This window comes from Sinohyriopsis cumingii, chromosome 13 (assembly GCF_028554795.1).
Source record: "Sinohyriopsis cumingii isolate HCF-2022 chromosome 13, ASM2855479v2, whole genome shotgun sequence".
Classification (NCBI taxonomy): Eukaryota; Metazoa; Mollusca; class Bivalvia; order Unionida; family Unionidae; genus Sinohyriopsis; species Sinohyriopsis cumingii.
Genome location: NC_142973.1, coordinates 37231437 through 37252816, shown reverse-complemented (window position 1 = coordinate 37252816; position 21380 = coordinate 37231437). Strand labels below are relative to the sequence as shown.

The window sequence follows — 21380 nt, the reverse complement described above, 5'->3', positions numbered from 1 at the left end:
TCTTGTAATTTTAACTGATGTTTCAAAAATTAGTTTTGTTGCACATGTTAATTTACATCTAGCAATGAAATTAAATACATAATTATATTTAACACTTTTCATCAAAGTTAAATGAAGATGACCAATCAAAAATCATCAATAACTTCAAACTGTTTAGAAAATACATTTTTCAAGGTAGTTATATATGTTGACAAAGTTGAAAAATCAGCTAGTTATATATATTGACAGCTGTAAGTCAGCTAACTTCATTTAAACTAGTAGAGTATGTAATGCTTGAGCAATCAGCACTAAGTCTGTCCCAGGAAAAGAGTGACAGAAAGGACAAAGAAATCCTCCTTAACATGAAAAACCTACCTTGAGCATAGTTCCTTTGTATGAAGGTTTTGAATCGTCATATAAACTACCTAATCTGACAGGCTTGCTTCATCAAGCAGAATTAATACCTTGGGCTGCCTTCAGTGACAGCCATTTCAATGGCCTTTATTATTTCATTATTCCTATTTTGTTATCACAAATGGAATCTATAAACAGGCTGACCCACTCAAACAAACTCTTTCAAAATATGTCCTTTTGGTAACAATTGGTGATGACTCTTTTGTGTGGAGTGTGAAAGACTACATAGTGTGTGTAACTAACCACAGCTTAGGACTGCAAGAAAATGTAATTTTTCAGTTCAATCTTACTCCTTAATAAATGTACACTTAAAAATAAAAACTTTTGAAAATAATCAAATAATAATAAATTTATATTTTCAAAATTGCCAGTTCCATGAAAAAATACTTTAAATTAAATGTATCAAAGGATTTTGAAAATTCTCAAGAAAAGATACTTTCTGCACAGAAATCTGCAACTGATCAGAAAAATTAAATAGTGAATACATGTATACCATAGTCAACATAATATTCCAACATACCTTAAAAAGCATGCAAACCCATTTTTGGTCAAAATTTGCAACAACAACAAAAATCAAGCGCTTGGTACCATATATACTTGCATATAAATTGGATTCAAATGCAAACTGCATAGATCCAGATTGCAAGATGCAGAGGCAGATCAAGATCTATGTAGCTTCTTAGGGTTCATAAGTAGAACAAACAATACAGACCATGATCTACCAGCACATCAACAGCACATATGATTTTAGTGATATGAACATATTTTCATTATTTATGACAAAATAGTTTTAAAGATAATCCTTTTATAATTTTTTCTGCCACAAATTAATGGTGAATATTACAAATATAATTATATTTATGATTCTCTGATCACATGTTTGACATGGGTCATGTATGCCAATGTGGTGTCCAAATGGAATGTTGTGAAAGATATTTGGGCCAAATGCAACTTTCAGAAAATTTCAGATTAAAAAGAAACACGTCATATTTAAGCATTGTACTAAATTATGTGAATATTTTTAAGAGTATGTATTCGTTAGCATGACTGTAAATCATCCTACAATATTCAGAAGCGTACTTGTTTTCTGTCTAAACTTTACGCAATTTCTTAAGTCCACTAAATATTTTTTCCCTGCCTATTATATCAATAGTGCAGCTAGAAAATTGTAGGCTTCAGTATTAGCACCTCTTATTTCTATGAATAGGCACTCCAATGTCAGCAAAATGTCTTCAGCTATAATGTAAACTTAATCATCCCACTTTAGTTCCAGCTTTTAAATTACAACTTATACAACAATTAACACATTAACCCCTGGAGGTTTTTGTCATTTTCGTCTGAAATTCGAGTAGGAAACACATTTTGAAAGCTATTTCTGAATACATCCAAAAACACCAACTTCCAGGTGATCTTCCAATAACATACTGCCTTAAGTTGTGTTAGAAACATCATTTTTCATTGGCTATTTGGTTCACGCATGAGCAGAAGGGCAAAAGTTGGAGTTCTTTTTTATTTTATTTTTCTTTTGCTAAACAGACCCATTATTTTTGTATCGAGACCACTCTTTATTCCAAATGCCCATCTTATCCTACTTTTTGCAAAGGTTCATCTGTCTGTTTGCAGTTCATACCAGTTTGTCTTAGATCTGAGACCAAAAAGTATAAAATCCGGACACAAAATCAGATTCCAACCATGGTCAAATTTTGGGTAGAAAAAAATTGGGTCCAAAGATGAGGTTTCTCCCTCTGTATTTTGTAGTGTAACAAGAAATTCAAGATTATTTGGTATCATTGTAGAGCTACATCTGTCTACCTTTCTATAATAGCACCCACTTTAGTGTATCATGCACGACCATGACGCTACAGGCTCAGCAATAGGCTACTACCTCCTGCCACGTCAACTTGTCGCCAGGGGTTAATGTGTTAACACAGCAATTTCATCTACTATAAGGAACTGACCATTTCATTTTTGGAGGGTTTACTGCAATTTTTTTTTTCTTGAAATATTTTATTTTGTTTTATCTCATGATAATTAATTTTCTTTTTCTTGAAATAATATAGTCAATGTTATACCATTGTATGTACATGTATCATGGTATTTTCAGAAACACCATGGCACAAAATATTTTGCGGCACTCAGCTCTACTCCCAACATACCAAAAGGGATCTAACAGTACATGAGAGAGACATTGTTTATGACTTCATCAGTGTATTCCTCATCAGCTTTAAACTCAGGAAACTGATCCAAAGCATATTTTTTTAAAGCACAAATGTTGCATATTATGAAGAATGTGGTAATTGCTAAATTATGTTTGAAGGAAATAATTTGATTTAATCAAATGCACAATTTGCCAAGCGAAGTGTAAAACAGCTTAACACAAACTTGATCCATCAATCAACTCCAGGAATTATTACTGAAACTAGTGACTATTATATAATTAAATGTGAATCCTGTTCAGCATGCATAGAATTGCATATAAATATAAATTTATTATATCACCTATGTTAAATGCCAACTATATTAAGAAATCACCTAGACTTCTTTAAGAGTCACTTTAGTGAAGTCTTTTCAAATTATTTTAGAAATGAACTTCAACTAAGCCATCACATTTCTTACAAGCTCATATAAATACTTTCTATGGGTGGCTGCATGAGACAGATTTAAATGTAATACCCCAGTACAGATTTTATCTTTTAACTCCACCTACCTCAAAGCTGTGCTAGAAATAGAATTTTGCTTTCTTGTCACTGAAATTCAAGATCAGATATTGTTCCCTGTTTATACTAAAACCTTGTACATCATGCCAAAAAACCCATGGCAAATGCATAAAGTAAGACCCAGACAAATTTATCTAATATGAATTTGAACAACACATTTTATCTGAGGCTCCCTCAAAATCTGTTTACTAGGAATTCACTGTCATGTCAGAAAGGCTTTGTCAGTCTAATGAATTCAAGGTAACAATTGAGACATCTCCAACTGATAAATTTTTCACACAATGAATAAACAGGTCATATTGTAACTTGATATGTTGACCCACACAAGATTTTATATTTATTTTTAATCTCCTTCAACAAAAATACACCTGTCGCAAATTACTCTTTTTTGTGCCATTTCTTCCTATTACTTGTACAAAATGCTCAGCTACATTTAAACCAGTGGCATAAATCTAATCACATTATGTAACACTAGTCAACTACTGGAGTCTGTTTTCTCTAATTGGGCCCCAGGTAGCTAAGTCATCTAAGGTGCTTGACTTTACAGATCACTCACATCTCACCTTTCTTACAATGGATTCAAGTCTTGGCCCAACTAATGTGGCCCAGATGGCCAAAACATACATGTATTCTAACATAAATTATATTTTAAAATCTGCAGAAATAGAAAATGCCACATTAAACAAAATATACAATGATATTATTAATTTTATATGGGATTATAAAACACACTACATAAATAAAGAAACTTTGTATAGAGCAAGGGAAAGAGGGGGATTAGCACTACCTAATCCCATTTTAATTAAACATGCTAATATTTTAAATAGGTTTAATAGACTTCAGTCTGAATCCAACCTATTGTGGGAAGGGATATACATATATTGGTACAGTTTTACCATGAGAAATAAAAGAGAGATATACCAAAATAATAATTTTTTTATAAAAACTTGAAATACCTAGGTAATTTGGACTTATTAAGGAATTATTAATTAAATATCATGATAAAACAGAGTTATGGGAAAAAGAAGAGAAAAATACATACCAATGGATTAGAGAAGAGACAACAACAAAAAACCAAGAGCAAAATAGAACAAGAAAATTTAGGAGGTAACTGGGAAAGGGCCTGGGGGTACTGGAATTAACTATGATCTATAAAAATTCAAAGCCTCTGCTTCAAATACATGCATAAGGAGAGGTGGCAGTGAGACGGCACATGATCAGAGTATCACCAAAATGTCCACTATGTAAAAATGCTCCCTTTACTAAGTACCACACTATGACACAATGTGATAAGAAAAAAGAAGATAGAATAAAATTAATTGGGGAAATATGTAAAAAGGGGATATATAAAAGAGAAAGTATTTTATTTTTAGACAGGAATTTCGATAAAACCACACTCTATAAAATTACGCATTATATTATAGGAATAATGAGGGCCTGTGGGCAGATAATTGTAATAAGTAGCTAAAATGAAACATTTTAATAAAGAACTGGTACCTGCAGGGGAGGGAGAATATGGAGGGAAAGGGCGATGGGAGGGGGAGCTCTGGTTAGCTACCCACTAGGGGTGGGATACTGCCAGTAAGCAGGTCAGAGCCTCCAACTCATCCCTGGACCCGTACATGGAACCTACAAACCCCAGGATCCAATTCAAATTTTAAAATTTAAAAAACAAAATCCTAATAAAAAAAATATATAATAATAACATCTCTAAACCCCCAACCAAAATAATATTAAATAGGAACCTAAAACCATTTGATTAAAAACTACATAGAACTTAAATTTCTAAATCAGCAATATTATTTGGGGAAATGAAATAAAAATAAAAGTAAAATCTTTTCCCAAGATATATATATGATTTAAAATTTGTAAATTTTTTTTTAAATTAAAAAAGAAATACTAAAAAATAATTTTTTAAAAATAAATTTGAATTAAAAAATTCTTAATTTATAATGTTTTAATATATTCTAAATAGGAACCCATACTTATTAATTCTTCAATTAACACTTGAAAATTCAAAAGACTCCTATGTTCTCATACTTTGGAAAATCAAAAAACTACTACATGTATCTGAAATAAGGAACTATAGGGAATCCACAGAGAATCTATATGGGGAAGGTACAAGGTGATGACATCATGGGGCTACGTCACAAGGCGCTATGCGAAGTGGACAGGCCCATGAAAGAGTCCTGGAAAAACACCCCATATAGAACATAAACAGACCAAACACAAACACAAATACATACAGTATAACTCCCACTGATTATCTTCCTCTTCTCTAACCATACAGCTCCCACACTGTATGGTCAACCGACCGACATTCTTGTAGTGTCTTAAACAATTTTGGAAATTTCTAAGAAATAGTTTAAATAATAAAAGGAGGCCTATATCTCGAATCAGGAGAAATACAAGGAGAATAAAGAAGTGTGGACCTTGAATCGAGCACAGCCTACCTGTATATTTAAAGAACCTATTACGAGGAATGACACAGATTAACACTCGAATAAAACAATAGGATTTTTTCTGTTTCTTAAACTAATATAGCACACCGTTCCGATCGATAAAATTCTAAATTGAAAATAAATTAACGGATAAATAATATAAAATATATTATAATGGATTCTAAATCCAAAGAATTGAAATAAGACAACTGGGGAAAAATCCTGACTTATACTTGCTGTCTCAAACATACAGAAAATATAGCATACACACAACATAGTACTAACACAAATAGCAAACACTGCGACTTAGGGCACCTCTAGCAAAGGTCAAAACATTTTCAGGGAAGGGACTCCGAGCAAGGTGAATAAAACCAGGCTCGGACGAACAACCCTATAGATAACACTAGGGAAAAATAAATACCCCATCAAAAATTAAAACTAAAATTTTTGATAATAAAATTCTTTTTAAATAAAACATACAAGATATCTGAAGGGAAACATACAAACATAAAATACTTTTTATATTTTCTTGGAATGGGGGACATCTGTCTGGTGCCACCCCCCCACAAGAACTAATGGGGGTACATGAGAAAGCTTTCCAATGGCTTCCCCTGGGTCAGTGGCTCATGCAGGGGTCTTCCGAGGCTCTTCCTTCACTAAATATTCTGGCTGCCATGTTGGGCCTATCATGTGCTAAGAAATGGCATCAAACCCAAAAATCATGATCACAAGTTTTCTTTAATAAAGATCAATACAGTGGACTACTTTGTGATTTTCAATTTAGTAAGTTTTCTTTAAAAAGGATCATACACTAAACTAGTTTCATATTACTCCGAACAAAGTTTTAATTCTTAGTACAACAGTGAGCAACAAAACTGTCATTGGAAAATTAAATAACAATTCAAATGATGAAATGCTCTCTTATGATGCCTTTACTCACAGAGCATGAATTGGCTGAATGGTAACACACTTGCTTAGGTTTTAATCCCTAGTTTTAGTGTTCTAAAAATTCTCTTGTAACAAAAAGAGGTCTTAAAGCTTGTAAGAGTATGCTAATAGGAGTAAGATGATCTGAAGAGTGCTCATGCGACTTTATTTTGTGTGTAGAACACTTTAATATTAAGAATACAGAAAATGTTACCTTGATATATTATTAGGTCATACCATGAAATCTGAACAATCTGTTCCAATTATTAGTATCATAATATTCCCATCAATATATAACAATATCATGGTAGACTGATCTAAAAGCTAGAAGACAACCTTTGGCATCAAGGGTAAATCTAACTAGGGACAGAACAAATACCATACCACCTCACTATAAGACAACTCAACATTTGGCAGTCTCTTTTTAAGCAAGTATATCCATGGATTCCATGTCATTATTTACTAATAGTATTATGTACAAATACCTCAATATAAGGCACTCAACTTGCATGGCTTTCATGAACAACGTTACAGTGATGGAGTACTGTACTAGTATGAATACTAACCTATGTGGTTGTGTGTATGGGTATGACAGTGGTGGCCATCTGGTGGAGAGTAGGGTTCTGAATCAGGTGGACTGTCTGGCAAGGTTCTGTAAAGAAAGAAATACTGCAATAGGAACAAAATTTTGGAGTAGTTGCATGGTCTTGTTTTTATTCCAGAAAATGAATATGATCAACAGATGAAGACTGAGAAATAGATGGATATCAACAGACAGACAGAGAGACATGGATGCAAGTGAGCGAGAGATAGGGTTATAGAGTTATATATGCTGAAAAAAGGTAGATATGGTTCAAAGGCAGACTAGTAGGAGAGTTATATATGACATTATTTGCTTTAATTTTATCCACTATAAAAATACAGAAAACTGGACCCTGGCATTGCCTACCTAATTTCACATTATTTTTGCTGTTTAAAAGTTATTAATTTTCAGTTTCTGTTACTGATTGCTAAAGAATTAAACTATAACCTGCCATAGAATGATTTTCTTTCTAACAATGAAAATGAAAAACAATGTACAGCACATGCACCATGTGACAGGGTATGAATTAGCCCTATCATCATTCATTAGGGGAGAAAATTTGTTGATATCAGCTTAACCCATTCCCACATCCCATTTGATTTACCATTTTAAACATAAGCCTTTCAGCAAGAAAATGTAAGTAGCTTAAAAAATAATACATAACAATGGATATATAAATGAGATGCATTCAATCCTCGGCAAAATCTGGTGCCCAAAAAGTGACTACCGTTACAACCTATTTGTGTAAGATAGACTCTTCCTGGCAGAAAAATAGTTCCATTTATGATGCCTAAACCATTACATGTAGCTTTTATTTACAGGACCCATAGTACAAATTCAGTTCCCATAGTAAACCTATTCACACACTATGATATTAAATATTTAATAAGAATGAGTTTTCCAAATTCAAGACTGCTAAAGGACTGAAATTCCATCAATAAAAAAATGTCTCTATATGTTACAACTAGGATAAGCTCTCAAAATATTCTATCTTTCATTATCAATCAATCCTGGCAGCCAAACCCGTATATACTCTATTTTATTTTTGCCCATTTCCATATTGGTTACCATGTTTCCATACAATTAGTATCATGTGTCCTACAGACTGTGAGTTTTGGTCATGTGACTGTCAGCTAATTTTCAGACAGGCTGAGACAATGATCACAAAAATTTTAATTTAGCTTTAGCAAAAATGCTTATTTCATCTATCCTGTGCTCTGCGATTTCTAAGGACCAAAAATGTGTAAACAGAGAAAGGTTATAATTTTATACCTATTAAACAAAAATAAACAAGAGATAATTGTTTTTCTATATCTAATGGTAATACATCCATTCATGTTTGAAAAATTACCTGCTATATCACCAATGAAGTTTTCCTGAAGAAATTATTGGAGACACTGTGATGTGTTTTATGTCAGATAAGGGAGCCACAGAAGTATTAATGTATTTATAGGTTACTGCATTTGTATGGGAAAATATGAACAAGTCTTTTGGGTGGAATACTGCACGACCTTGGGAGTGCATTATATCCATCCGACAAAACGAGTTCATATTTTCCCATACAAATTTAGTAACCTTTTTATTATATGCTCATTTTTTTATTCTACCTAAGGCTTAATTATATAAACAAAATACACTACAAAAAACAACGAAAATGAATGTATGCCGTATTCCAAACTAAATACACAAGCGCATATTCGTTATTACACAACAACATTATTACTGCGCACATAACTCCGCCCAGATAAATCTGAACTTAGTCGTGCACTCAACATAACTTTCAAAAGAAAATGACCTGTCCAGTTAAAATTGAAATTTGGAGTCATATTGTGAATGAATGTGCATTGCAACAACTTTTCCATTTGATCTGAATGAATAGATTTTGGTATTTTTTTTCCATTCTATGAAATTTCATGACTATGGACTGGATTTGTATGTGACAATTCCACATGAAATACATGGGATTGAAGCTAGGGAGAAGTGTGTTGACATCTGCAAATGTGTTTCTGTTTCTGTCAATGAATGTTTGAAATCATAATGTGGGAAAAATATGAAGTCTTTCAATAGCAACTATCAAAACGACGCTATGGAATTTAATGCTGATTTCATTTTGAGTGCAGTAAGGAGGATGTAATTGCACTTATCATTGAAATTACAGTACAATTTTGAAATGTGTAATCAAGATTGAGAACCTATGACATGGCTCATGTAATTCAGATTTGCAGAACTAAGAAAGTACATTTTGAGGAAATTCAGGATGTAAAACTCTAAGTATATTTTTTTTGCCATTCTTATTTGTAAGGACCTGTTCTTGCGTCTGTTGTATACTGTAGCTAGCCTAAATCTGAAATATTGTATCAATGCAGAATGTGCCAAAGCAGCTGGTATGTGGCAGTCGACGAAACATCTGTTTTAGTTCATTCAGAAACAAATTTAAACAACCAAAACATAAAGTGCCTCTTATGTAAGTGTACATGATTTGTTTACAAATCAAAAGTGCTGGCGTCTGTGTCCGTTGTTTGTTTACAACAGAAAGTAGTTCCTTTATGCATGTGAATGCTATATGTGTTTTGGCGCGGGGGTTCAGTATCGGGTAATACTGCACGATTCTGACAATGTAAAGTTAACGGGGGAAAAAATGAGCATATAATAATATACGTGAGGTTGCTTTATACTAGGGTTCATGATACGTAATGTGCATATACTATTATTACAAAGTACAATGAGACCTGTGACATAAGAGGGACTGTGCTATGTTGAAGCACTATAGGTCGATGGGAACATTGTACTTTTTCCAACACAATTCACAGATGTACAACTTCCCTCAACCAGACATTGTTTGGACCATTTTAAAGAAGTGGCCTGGCACCAATAGATGTTTGAACAGCATTTGAATCACCATTCTGTGATAAAAAAATGTGCAACCTGTCTGGACAGGAAGCCAAATTAAAGTACTTTTATGTACATCTATACTGTGTGTTTAATTTTTGTACATGATTTGGGTTGTACTGTACAAATTTGAAAACAATTATTTGGAGATGAGTTCAGGGTCTTGGTTTTAACCTTGGAAATTCTGTGGTCTACCCGATTTTTGTCATGTTGTTCACTGAAATTTAGGTAAACAGACCCAACCTTGTTAATGAATTTGATGGAAATTTCTATTGTAAGTGACCTGGGCCAGGCCATTTTCTTGTGTCATAAGTCAGGTGACAGTCTGTATATAAGGAAGAAGTAAACAATAACTATCTTAATATTTGTCTTTAAGTTGTGTTCAGTTATAATTTGAGAGAAATCATTTATTTAAATTATTTGTTTGAATTATAAAGTGTTCATTGACTGTATTAAGACACTATTCTGGGGTTATAGTGAATTCATTCAATGACATTTTGGCTTATATCATTGTGGTATATCAAGACTGCTGGCACATCAGCACATTCAACCCCATTTTCTAAAATTATGTATCAAAGGTATACAGCTATTATGTTAACTTGTATTTCATAACTATAGACATTATAGAACAATGAATCTTCCAGACTGACTTGCAACTTTCCACATATCCAGCAAGTTTTGTTATCATCAGATTTGCAAGGAATGATCAGACATTCAAATCAGAATACTTTTTTGCAAATATTCTAAGAAAACTGGTATTCAAATATTTGTTTACTGAGTTTTATGGCAATTTGTAAATGAAACAGGGCAAAATGTAAACTTTATGCTGTTGAATAAGTTTACAAGGTAACACTTTCAAACCTGCTGAATCATCTCAAATTCAAACTCCCATTCACATCGCAATCATGATGTAAAAAAATTCTGAACAATCATATTGCTTGTAACATTGCCATTTCTGTTCCTTGTCATTCAGGCAGTCTTGAAAAGATAATGTACAATATGGCACATTGATGTAGAACTTGGTATAAAAAAGGAGTCATACCAAAGTCAAAAAAGCCTTTATGTATTCATCAAGTGAATCAACATATTCAAAAATTTATTTAATTTAAATTGGCCACATATATATATGAACAAATCTCTTCCCAGATAAACTGTTTAGATCATCCCCACATTTAAACGAAATCGTCATTGAGTTTCTGCAATTCTTTACCATCCGTCTTCAGCACTAAAGGAATGTTTATTGTTGTACTAAGTCTGAATAATAATTTTGACAAATAACATTCATTTAATTTGTAGTCTGAATCCTCGGTTTACTTGAAATGTCAGTTAATTAAATTTAGATGAATTAATTCAGTGTTTTCAATTTTTTAATGTTTTTTTTGTCCAGAAAAACAGAAGCTTGCATAGATTAATAGTGCTGTTATTTGTTCTGGCCGAATAACCTTAACTCTGGGAGATACCAGGATGGATGAAAATGGGATCATGACATTTTAAGTGAATCAAGCTTTAAGAATACTTACTAATTTTGGGTAATTCTCTCTACTACATTTTTCTGTGAAGAAATCTGCAAAAATATCGTATGTCCAAATCCCAAGAATCATCAAATTTGTCACATTTGGCAATAAGCAATAATTTCATGCATGTGCTACTTATATATAATTTAATTCATATTTATTTTAATTTAATTGTTTGTCAGTTTTAAATTTTTTATTCTATTATATGCTATTATAATGTAAATTTATTCACTGGAGATATATTTTTCCCGAAAATCAGTTGACCTGAATCATTCTTTCGTAAACACCAGGTGTTGACCTACATCTTGACCTTGATTCAAAATTAGTATCAACCACATAAATAAGTTTTATTTTAATTTTAAAATGATTGGTTGCTGTTGAGGTCATGATTTAAGATGTAATTTTTTTATATTTATTCTTGGAGTAAATCACTGGTCTAATCAAGGCCATATTCTGTGTACATGATTTTATTTTATATGTAAACACGGTCACATGGCCCTGTGTTTCGCAATTCTGGTTTTTCCATTATCTGTTAGTTTTAATAGAGATGCGTAGAGAGAGGTTTCTCAGTTTTGGGCTTTTTACACTGATGTTAAGTTATTTTGTTGTAGCCAGATTTTGAGTTATAATTTTCTTCAGATCAGTAGGATTTCAAAAGGATTCATTCTTTTTTCTCTGGAAATATTTTGAGGAGTGCTTACATAGAAATTTTGGAAAGACATTGCTTACAAATTTAATTTGGATTTCCAACACTGGAATGTCATTATTTGTATTTCTTCAAGGAACTGTAGACTTCAACACTACAGATTATAGCACACATCATCATCTTCCATCTTGGATTCTTCGTCAAGATTCGAACGTGAATCAGTAGAACATTTTGTTATTAGGACTACTAAAATTTTATTCTCTATTTTTGGATCCTTTTTGGATTTGATTCTATTAAACCGTAAGTTCATATTATTTTTATTTTTACAGAATTTTTCCAGGCAAATGAATTATTTGTTACATTTTAAAAAGCTTGTTGTTTTCACTCTTTCTTGCGTTACTGTTTATTCGAGCCTAAACAAGTGACATAAGACATGTCAGTCATTTCATGGTCTTTCAATGTAGTGGGCTGAAACTGAAAAAGTGGAAGACATGTCACCATAAACAACACTGTCCAACTGCAAAACCAATCACTGAGTAACGGAAAACAATAGATGGCTTGGCCAGCAGCCATTCAAAAAGAGAAGACTTTATGTGCCTATAAAAACTTGCCATTTTTTGACAAGTGATATAAGATGAAGCCACAGAATATCCTTGATGATTTTTCTAAATTATGAACAGGCAAACCGATCACAATCCCTCCCTCTAATAAATCGATTGCTTGCTTTTATTATTCAAACGCAAACTTATTTTTGAAAGTGATTTACTACCATTTTATTAAAATGTCTTTTTTATTGTTAAACTGGTTATAATTCTCCACTGTTACCTTTACACATAATTTGTTTTTCATCAACAAATCACACTGTAATCAATCAACTTTACTTAATGATAATTACTTTGTTTTAAAACAACAACAAAACTTTTCAAAATACCAATCTGTATATTCCAAGACGCACAATTTACAAATTATGTGTCTTGTATAAAAAAAATTCTTCTCCTGAATTTCCCTTTCATTAATTTGCCAGCTTTCCATTCTCTAGCTTTTCAAATTTCTAGCTGATGAAAGCATTATTCTTACTAAAATATTTACCTTCAGTCTAATCACATCCATTAATCTTTATTAATATCCAACCAGAAAAAGCTAATTGTACATTTTTAGGAAAAGCAAGCTAATATATTTACTTTAACATTTCTTTATAAGACCAGATCTTAATGGAAGGTGATAAATAACCCAAGGTACTACAGAAGAATTTACTGGATCTCACAATAGGTACCACTCTAACTCTCTCTCCAAACCTTCCTAGCCACTGAATGTCATTTACCCATGCAGTACCAAATCTATTAATGACTAGTTTTACTCAAAGATAATTTCTTGATTAGATCGGTCACAATTTTTACAACTCAGATTTGTGCACATCAGTCTGTAAAATCAAATGTAGTTACATTTATATAACACTCAGACTACAGTGTACACGACTGAATGAATCAAATCATATGATATCTGTCATTTATTGCCAGCAACTCTGATGGCTTGTCATCACAATCACAAAGCTTTTTAACACAAATGTATTGCCAACCAATTAACCCCTCATGTCCCCATGATTCAGACTTTTTAACTAATCAACCCATAATGTCCACAGAGGCAGACATGACATGATATGACATGACATGCATGCATGCATGCACACACACACATACACACACACACACACACACGATCCTGAAATTTTAACGACTCTTGTCAGACATTTACTCTAAAAAATTAATGTTGGAGCAATATATTGTGAAATATAGTATAAAAACATTCAAACAAGCTATGTCAAGATGTGACAAAAAGAATCACAACAATTTACCTAATTATTTTATGTAGAGAAAAATGTGACATCTTAGGTTCTAGATTTACTGCCACTTTATTGTTAATATTATTCTTTCTTGATGAAATATACCGCTCAGTGGCCTAGTGGTTAGTGTCCGCCTTGGAAGCAGAAGGTCGTGGGTTCGATCCCTGGCCGAGTCATACCAAAGACTTACAAAAATGGTACTAACAGATGCCTCAATTGGCGCTCAGCATTAAGAGGTTAGTGTTAGGACTGGTTGGCCTGGTGTCAGGATAACGTGACTGGGTGGGACATCATGCTACATGTCTGCGGCATGATGCCCAAGTGCTAGACATCACTATAAACTGCCACACTGCAGACATCGTAGCAATATGACTGAAAAATTGTTAAAGCTACATTAAAAATCCAAATCACACACACACACACTTCTTGATGAAACGGTTTCCTCTCAAAGATTTAAAAAAAAAAAAACTTTGAGAAAACTAAAACACAGAATTTCACTGATCAACATCATATTCTATTGTACTGTTTTTAAAATTAATTATTAATTAAAGAAACTGAATTACTTTCTCAAAAGTATGTAACATCTAAATGATTAGTATTTCCAGAAAAATGAGGTTTATCAAATAAATTGAGTATTAAAACAATTTGGTAATCATCCTGACCAAACAATTTAAGTTCACAACACCTCTAATGATTGTCCAACAAAGACGCAAAGCATAAAACAGACTAGTAAACATTGAATTAAGCTTAGTGGGTGACATCTTTTCTGACTGTCGGGCAAAAAAAAAAAAAAAAAATTCTGCAAACTAGAACCAGATAACTTTGAATTTTACTTCATTAAGGCAACTTTTAAGGATTTAAAGATATAAACAACCAAAGTCAATTTGATCTAATGAAAACACTGATTGCCAGTCCCTCACAGTATATGCCTGTTAAAAGCTTTGTTCTATCCGACATGTCCAGCAAATACAGTATTCCATGAATATACATATAAAATTTGGCACCTCCAAGGGATCCAAGGGAAGTGTGCCCAAAATCATAGTCCTTGCTGATGGCTATCATTATATGCACCAATCTGAGTGAATTTATGCTTATTACTTTAAAAGGAAAATAAAAAGATGGATGGAAATGTGAAGACAAAAACACATAGATACACAGTATCGCATTATTAAAATTCTAAAATGTACAGATAATTATAGGTAAAATTAGGAAAGAATCTAAATAAAAAATGCCATATTTCTTTATTTACATTTTTGCATCATATCTAAATTGTCTTTTTTTTATAAAAAAAAACACTGAAAAGCTGTAAGGATGGCATTATTTTTTAAAAAGAATGATATTTATAATTCTAAAAGTGAAGAAATTTAAAAATTAAAACCTTTAATGGTCCTTCAATTTAGACAGAACATTTAAGAAGGATTCACAGCTGACAACAATGTTTTAAAAGATGTCATTTTTTTGTCATATATAAAATATTTAGATTATAATCTATCTGCAACATTTCTGAATAAGAAGTTCAAATTATAATGAAAGCACAAAATAACTGTTAGTAACACTATTAACTATAATTTTCAGTTCATTCTTGAGAATATACATATACAAACTTTCAATAAGAAAAAAAGTTTCTGCAAAAAAAATTACAAAACAAAAACAATTACCCCATTGCCATTTGTTTTTGACAAGAAAATTTATATTTTTTGCTGTTCCAGAAATATAAAGTATTTCCTTCAGTGTTCAAAAAAAACAAACGAAAACATTTACCCATTTTGTAAAACAACAAATTAGTCATGCATTATGTGCATTAAATTGAATGAGAACAGATATTACCTGCCTAGTATGACCATAATTATTTCAATCAATAAGATTTTTTAAACTTAACATATAACCACTACTTTCTTGATGTGCCCCAAAAAGCTTCAATACATGTACATGTACATAAACAAATGTAAGCATTTTAAGAAACACAACTGTGTGTGAAGCACTCTCTCCTACTGTCATCTGCTGCTTAAGAAAATCTTATAAACTATCACTGAGACTGCTCTCAGGATTTATCACTCAAGAAAAAACAGAAAGAAAACATATAAATGATGACAAGTGTTAAATAATACTTTTCCACAGTTTTAAAAAAAAATTGTATTTTGACAGAAGGCAGGAAAGTAGAAGGCTAAAGTGTACATGTTACATGAGAATTAATGAACCAATCATCTTTTTACCATCCAAAGCAACTGGTATATAATCACATTTTACTATTCACATTCCAACGTAAATTCATAGTAAAACATGCAAAATAAGGATCTGTTTTGTTCATTAGTAATTTTTGAATAAGCTATTCTTGTAAGTGACTGGGTGTAGGTTTTAGTGTTATCCACTATGAAGCTTGAACTTTAATCATGCTCTGAGGTCTTTCCCATGCCTCAAAAGTATGCCAATATTGGACATTTGGAAAACCTCAGCTATTTAAGAAACAAGGATTGATAAAGAAGTTGTGAAAGCATCAAACTATTTTTTCATTCAGAACTTCTTGGTCTGTCCTGTGGTCAATCCAATTGAATAAATAGCCAAGGACGTCTGAGATTGAGGTTTCCATTTATGCAGAGAAATTTCCAGTGAACAAAATGTATGATTTTTCTGAAAATTACTAATGTGATATACATCTGAGGCATAATGTATGTATTACAGAAATAGACAAAGAGTCCCAAATGCTCTTCACTTGTGATAGCAGTAATAGTGTATACCTGTGATGTTGTTTAGTCCATTCCGATTTTATGACAAATTAACAGGCAGTTGAAAGTTACTTGAAGTATTGGTAGATATAGGTTTATATTTATTTTGGATATAATTTGTTTTCATGTAAAAAGAAGTACACCTCTTTGTAGTATCTCAGAATAATCTGATAAAATTTTGAGCTTTAACAGATCAGTGATAGTTATTTTACCAAAAAGAAAAATAGTACCGTAGAATCTTGAAGAAGGCTGCACAAAACATGTTTCTAGGGTATCTACACAACCTGAATTCATCTTCATTATTTACTATATGGCTAATACCCACGATGGTAACTCTTGTAGCCCACACTACTGACACATACATTTGAAATTTATCACCTTTATCTTTAAAACTGTCACAAGAATTAGAATAAAATTTGTGTGGTGTATATACACCTTAGTGAAAAATAGTAGTCTTGGAGAAGGTTGCACAAAACATTTCTAGTGTATCTCCTTAACCTAAATTCATCTTTATTATTTACAATATAGTTAATATCCATGATATCCATTCCAATTTGCATGTTCACTGAAGAAACATGAAAATAAGTTTATTTTCCTTTAGAATAAATGGACCTAAGGAATAGTGAAGTATGGTTCTCCCATTTTTCAACAATACTTGTCAAGGCAATTTCTGATAAAAAGCAAGAAATTCCTCAACTTTCTAAAAGTGATAGTCTTTTCCATCTTATCTTATAACATGGAGAACTAGAATTATGCCTAAAAACACAAGTGCATACATAAAATTCTTTAAAAATGATGTCCATGACCAACAAGACAAGAAAAAGTTATTTTACCAAAATATTATGGTATCTGAAAATAAATGGTCAATACGGTATGACTTTTATGAAGTGACGTTATACAAAAACTTAATGGGTATAAAAAATGATATAATGCAGTACATATTTTCTGTACATCTCCAGTCAAATATTTGTTCATGCCCTATACTTTTCAGAGATTGTTTGAAATTTATTTACTTACGCACTCATGTTTTGGGACATAAATGTAGTTCTAAAATGATAAGCCAAGCAAGACTGGCTAATACCACTTTTAGAAAGTGGCGAAATGGCATGCTTATAATGAGAAATAACCTCAGCAAGTTGCATGTATGATTCAAATTGTTTAATACTGATCTAACATTTGATCTAAAAAAGAATAAAATTCCAGTAAGGCAGTTTCAGAATACTTGAAATTAATGATCTTGCATTATCTCAAAAAATTTCAAAATTCAAAAATAAAGCGTTCATTGCTGGAGATTGGCCTCAAATTCTCTTCTTTTCTGTACATGTACAGTACTACTACATATGCACAAACCTTGTTGATTTTTATTTAAAATATCCAGTTAAATCATACAAAACTAACAGTTTCAAATTCTGGGAAAACAATCAAGTCCAAAAAACCAGAGAGTGTTGTGAAAAGCATTTAATGTTCAACCTATAATTCTGAAGCATTTATATATAGTCATAACATTGAACTAAATGCAATAAGAACATACGCAAGGACAGGTCTTAAATGTGTAATGGAGTTATTTTAGGAAACTGCTGCAAAACTGAATATTTTTATGTGAAGTGGATTTTAATATTTCCCTGTATCTTCAAACTAAGTCTTTAATTCAAAATTATTGAGCATAATTTGCTGAATTATTTAAAATTATTTTATTGAAAAGACATTTAAAATATTGGGACCCCTCATAATATATGTACCAATTTTAAAGACCATTTGAATAAAATGTAAATGACTTGAATTCAAATTGTAATAATAATTTTTCTCCTCATGAAAGTCTAGAAAACAGACACTTTGAAATAAATGAATATATTACCTAATTGAAAAACACTAGATGTTGAATGATCATAACTTTTTTATTGTTTATGTTTTGGGTGCAAAATTGGAACACAAAAGGGGATCATAAAATATACACTTTTTCAAAACTTATTCCTGCTGTTTAACGCTGTTTTACTTAAAACTTAATTGTTAATGTAAAAAGCAAACAGTCATCACTTTCAAACCTGTTGCCTACTGACTCGTGTATCAAACAAGAAAGTTGGCATGTAAAATGAAGCATTAATAATCGAATGTTTGTGATTTTCTTAAGTTAGTCAATCAGAAAAATCACGAACTTTAAAAAAATATTTTTTTTACTTATGTTGAAGTTAAACATTCTTTATTTCAAAATTTTCCTAACTGTTATAAATGTAAATTTTTAATGTGAAATGGAATTTCAGCAGCTGATGTTGAAAAAGTGGGCATATTATTTGCAAAGTCAAGCCTGGCTTTGGTGCAAGTGTAGATGATAAAGTATTTGATATGAATGAAAATAGTTACTGGTGTTTAGAATGAAGTGTATCATGACTCTATTGTCTTTAATTAATAGGAAAGAATGAAAACTAACAAGATTTTGTAAAAGTCAACAAACAATTTATTTCCCTAAAATATGAAGTGAAAATGCACAAAACAGCTTAAGCTATTGGGAAATATATTCCAAATAATCCTAGAATTTTTAACATAAGTCATAATGATTAAAATTCTGAATAAACACTGTTAATATTCCAAAATAAATCCAACACTGGAAGTGTTGTTGTGCCTGGGATGGCCTGTGTGATAGTGACGCATCAACAATCTTTTGTTGAATCACAATACAATCCAAGAATATATCCTTATTTGAATTTCACAATAAAACCAGGTCCCTATTTGCACTAATGTTTTTTTTTTTTTGCACTTTGTATTTCTAGAGAGGAATAGTTTGAATTAAAAAATCTGAATAAATAAATTCCTGGCCAAACGAAAACCTGGACACAACAATAGTACAACTGATTCTACTCAGCATGAATGAATAATTTCTATATAAACAAGATTATATAGTCCTCTACTTGACTTCAGGTCACAATTAGCATTTTCTAAAACAAACTATTATCTAATAGAGAATTTCATTCCGGAAGGTTCCATGTGTTTATTAGATAAAATCTTAGTAAAAATTAGAAGGTCTGTTACTAAGATTATAATACAAAGGGTAGTAAACAACAGGTAGACCTGACATTTCATGGGGAATTTCTAATGTTCTGGACTCAGATTGAGATAAACATGTTGTTTACAAAGCCAAAATCAATGATTCAGGTCAGGCAGAAAATGAACTTGAGTTTGGACAAGGTAAAGTCCGACATACAATTATCCAAAGCACATAATGAATTTTAAAAACCCAGCTAACAAACATTGCAAATTAAATATATATAGCAAGTGTCCTATTTAATGAGCAGTAATGTCTGTTAAAGAACAATTTCTTTTCTGAAGGTTAGTATAGATGAGTAATTTCTTGTGGATTGTGGATTGTTCATTCCATGAATTAATAGGTAAAAGAGATTCTACATTGATACTATATAACACTGTTCAAGTTTCTCAGATTATAAGACACCATGTCTAAAAAATACGGTGAGAGTAGATCAATTATATAATCAGGAGACTGGTTCTTAATAACTTTATAACAAAAACTGCAATGTTTTTTTTTATAGTCGTTCTGCTGGAGTAGGCAATCTAGTTTCAAAATGAAGTGTTTCTTTGCCAGCAAAATTTGGCAGTTCAGATACTATGGAATAATTTAGTTAAAAAGGAAAATTACTACTTCTTTCAAATTTTACTAACAACTCCAGTCTGCAATTTCTGGTCAATATATATAAAAAAAGCATGAGTGATAGCCTTATATTGGTTTTTAGTGATTGATATCAGGAACACTAACTCTTTCAACACATATTACATAATGGGTCAATTATACAAACATCTGGAGAACATGTCACCTTTATTAAAAGAGAAACACATTAAAGTTCAAATTTTTATATAATGTACATAATCCTAAAACATGTACATGTTCATATACTGGTTGCATATATAGGAATTAGTTTCAGTGGATAATAATGTATTATATAAAAAAGCCTAGCACAAAACATTTTCTTATTTGATGTGATTTATTGGAATGTAATTTAAACATTGACTATATGAAAACTCCACCATTAACATGGATAAGTAGCTTTGAAACTTACAACTTTACTCAATTAATTAACACCCCAACTAGAGTAACGGATAAAAGTGCTACTATCATTGATCATGTCTATACTAATAAACCTGAAAACGTAAGTGAAATTAAGGTACCAGTGTATGCACTGAGTGACCACTACCCAGTCTGTATAACTAGACATGTTCCGAAATCATCTAAAAATGGCCAACACATTGAAATTCAATACAGGGACTTCAAACAGTTTGATGAGGAAATGTTCTTAAATGATTTAGTTTGCAAACCTTTCCAATCAGTCTGCACTATAGCTGATGTCAACACTGCCTTGGACAAATAGTATCAGATGTTCAATGCAGCCTTAGACAAGCATGCCCCAATTAAAACAAAAAGGGTTAAACACCAAATTACACCCAAGTGGATTACCCCTGAGATCAATGAGGCTAGGCACCTAAGAGATAATTTCCACAAGAAAAAAGACATGAAAAGCTATAGAAAGTGGAGAAATAAAACTAAGTACCTGATAGATAAGGCAAAAGAGAACTACTATAAACAGGCTATCAATGAAAGTAAGAGTACCAAAACATTGTGGAAGCATCTAAAAGAGCTGAACCCACGCAAGAACAGTTGCCTTCCCCCTAGACTTAAGCAAAATGATGATATAGCAACATCTG

The 21380-nt window shown here is 31.8% G+C and overlaps 1 protein-coding gene across 7 annotated transcripts in view; it reads right to left on the bottom strand.

Moving 5' to 3' along the window:
• The window catches only part of LOC149785220 (uncharacterized), a 187261-nt gene that overhangs the window by 76809 nt on the left and 89072 nt on the right, over positions 1-21380 (bottom strand). For all 7 annotated transcript variants that reach the window (XM_089979034.1, XM_089979039.1, XM_089979036.1 and 4 more), the window contains one exon: positions 7045-7130. In XM_089979034.1, the coding sequence (XP_089835160.1) occupies positions 7045-7130 (86 nt within the window). The remainder of the gene's footprint in view (positions 1-7044; positions 7131-21380) is intronic.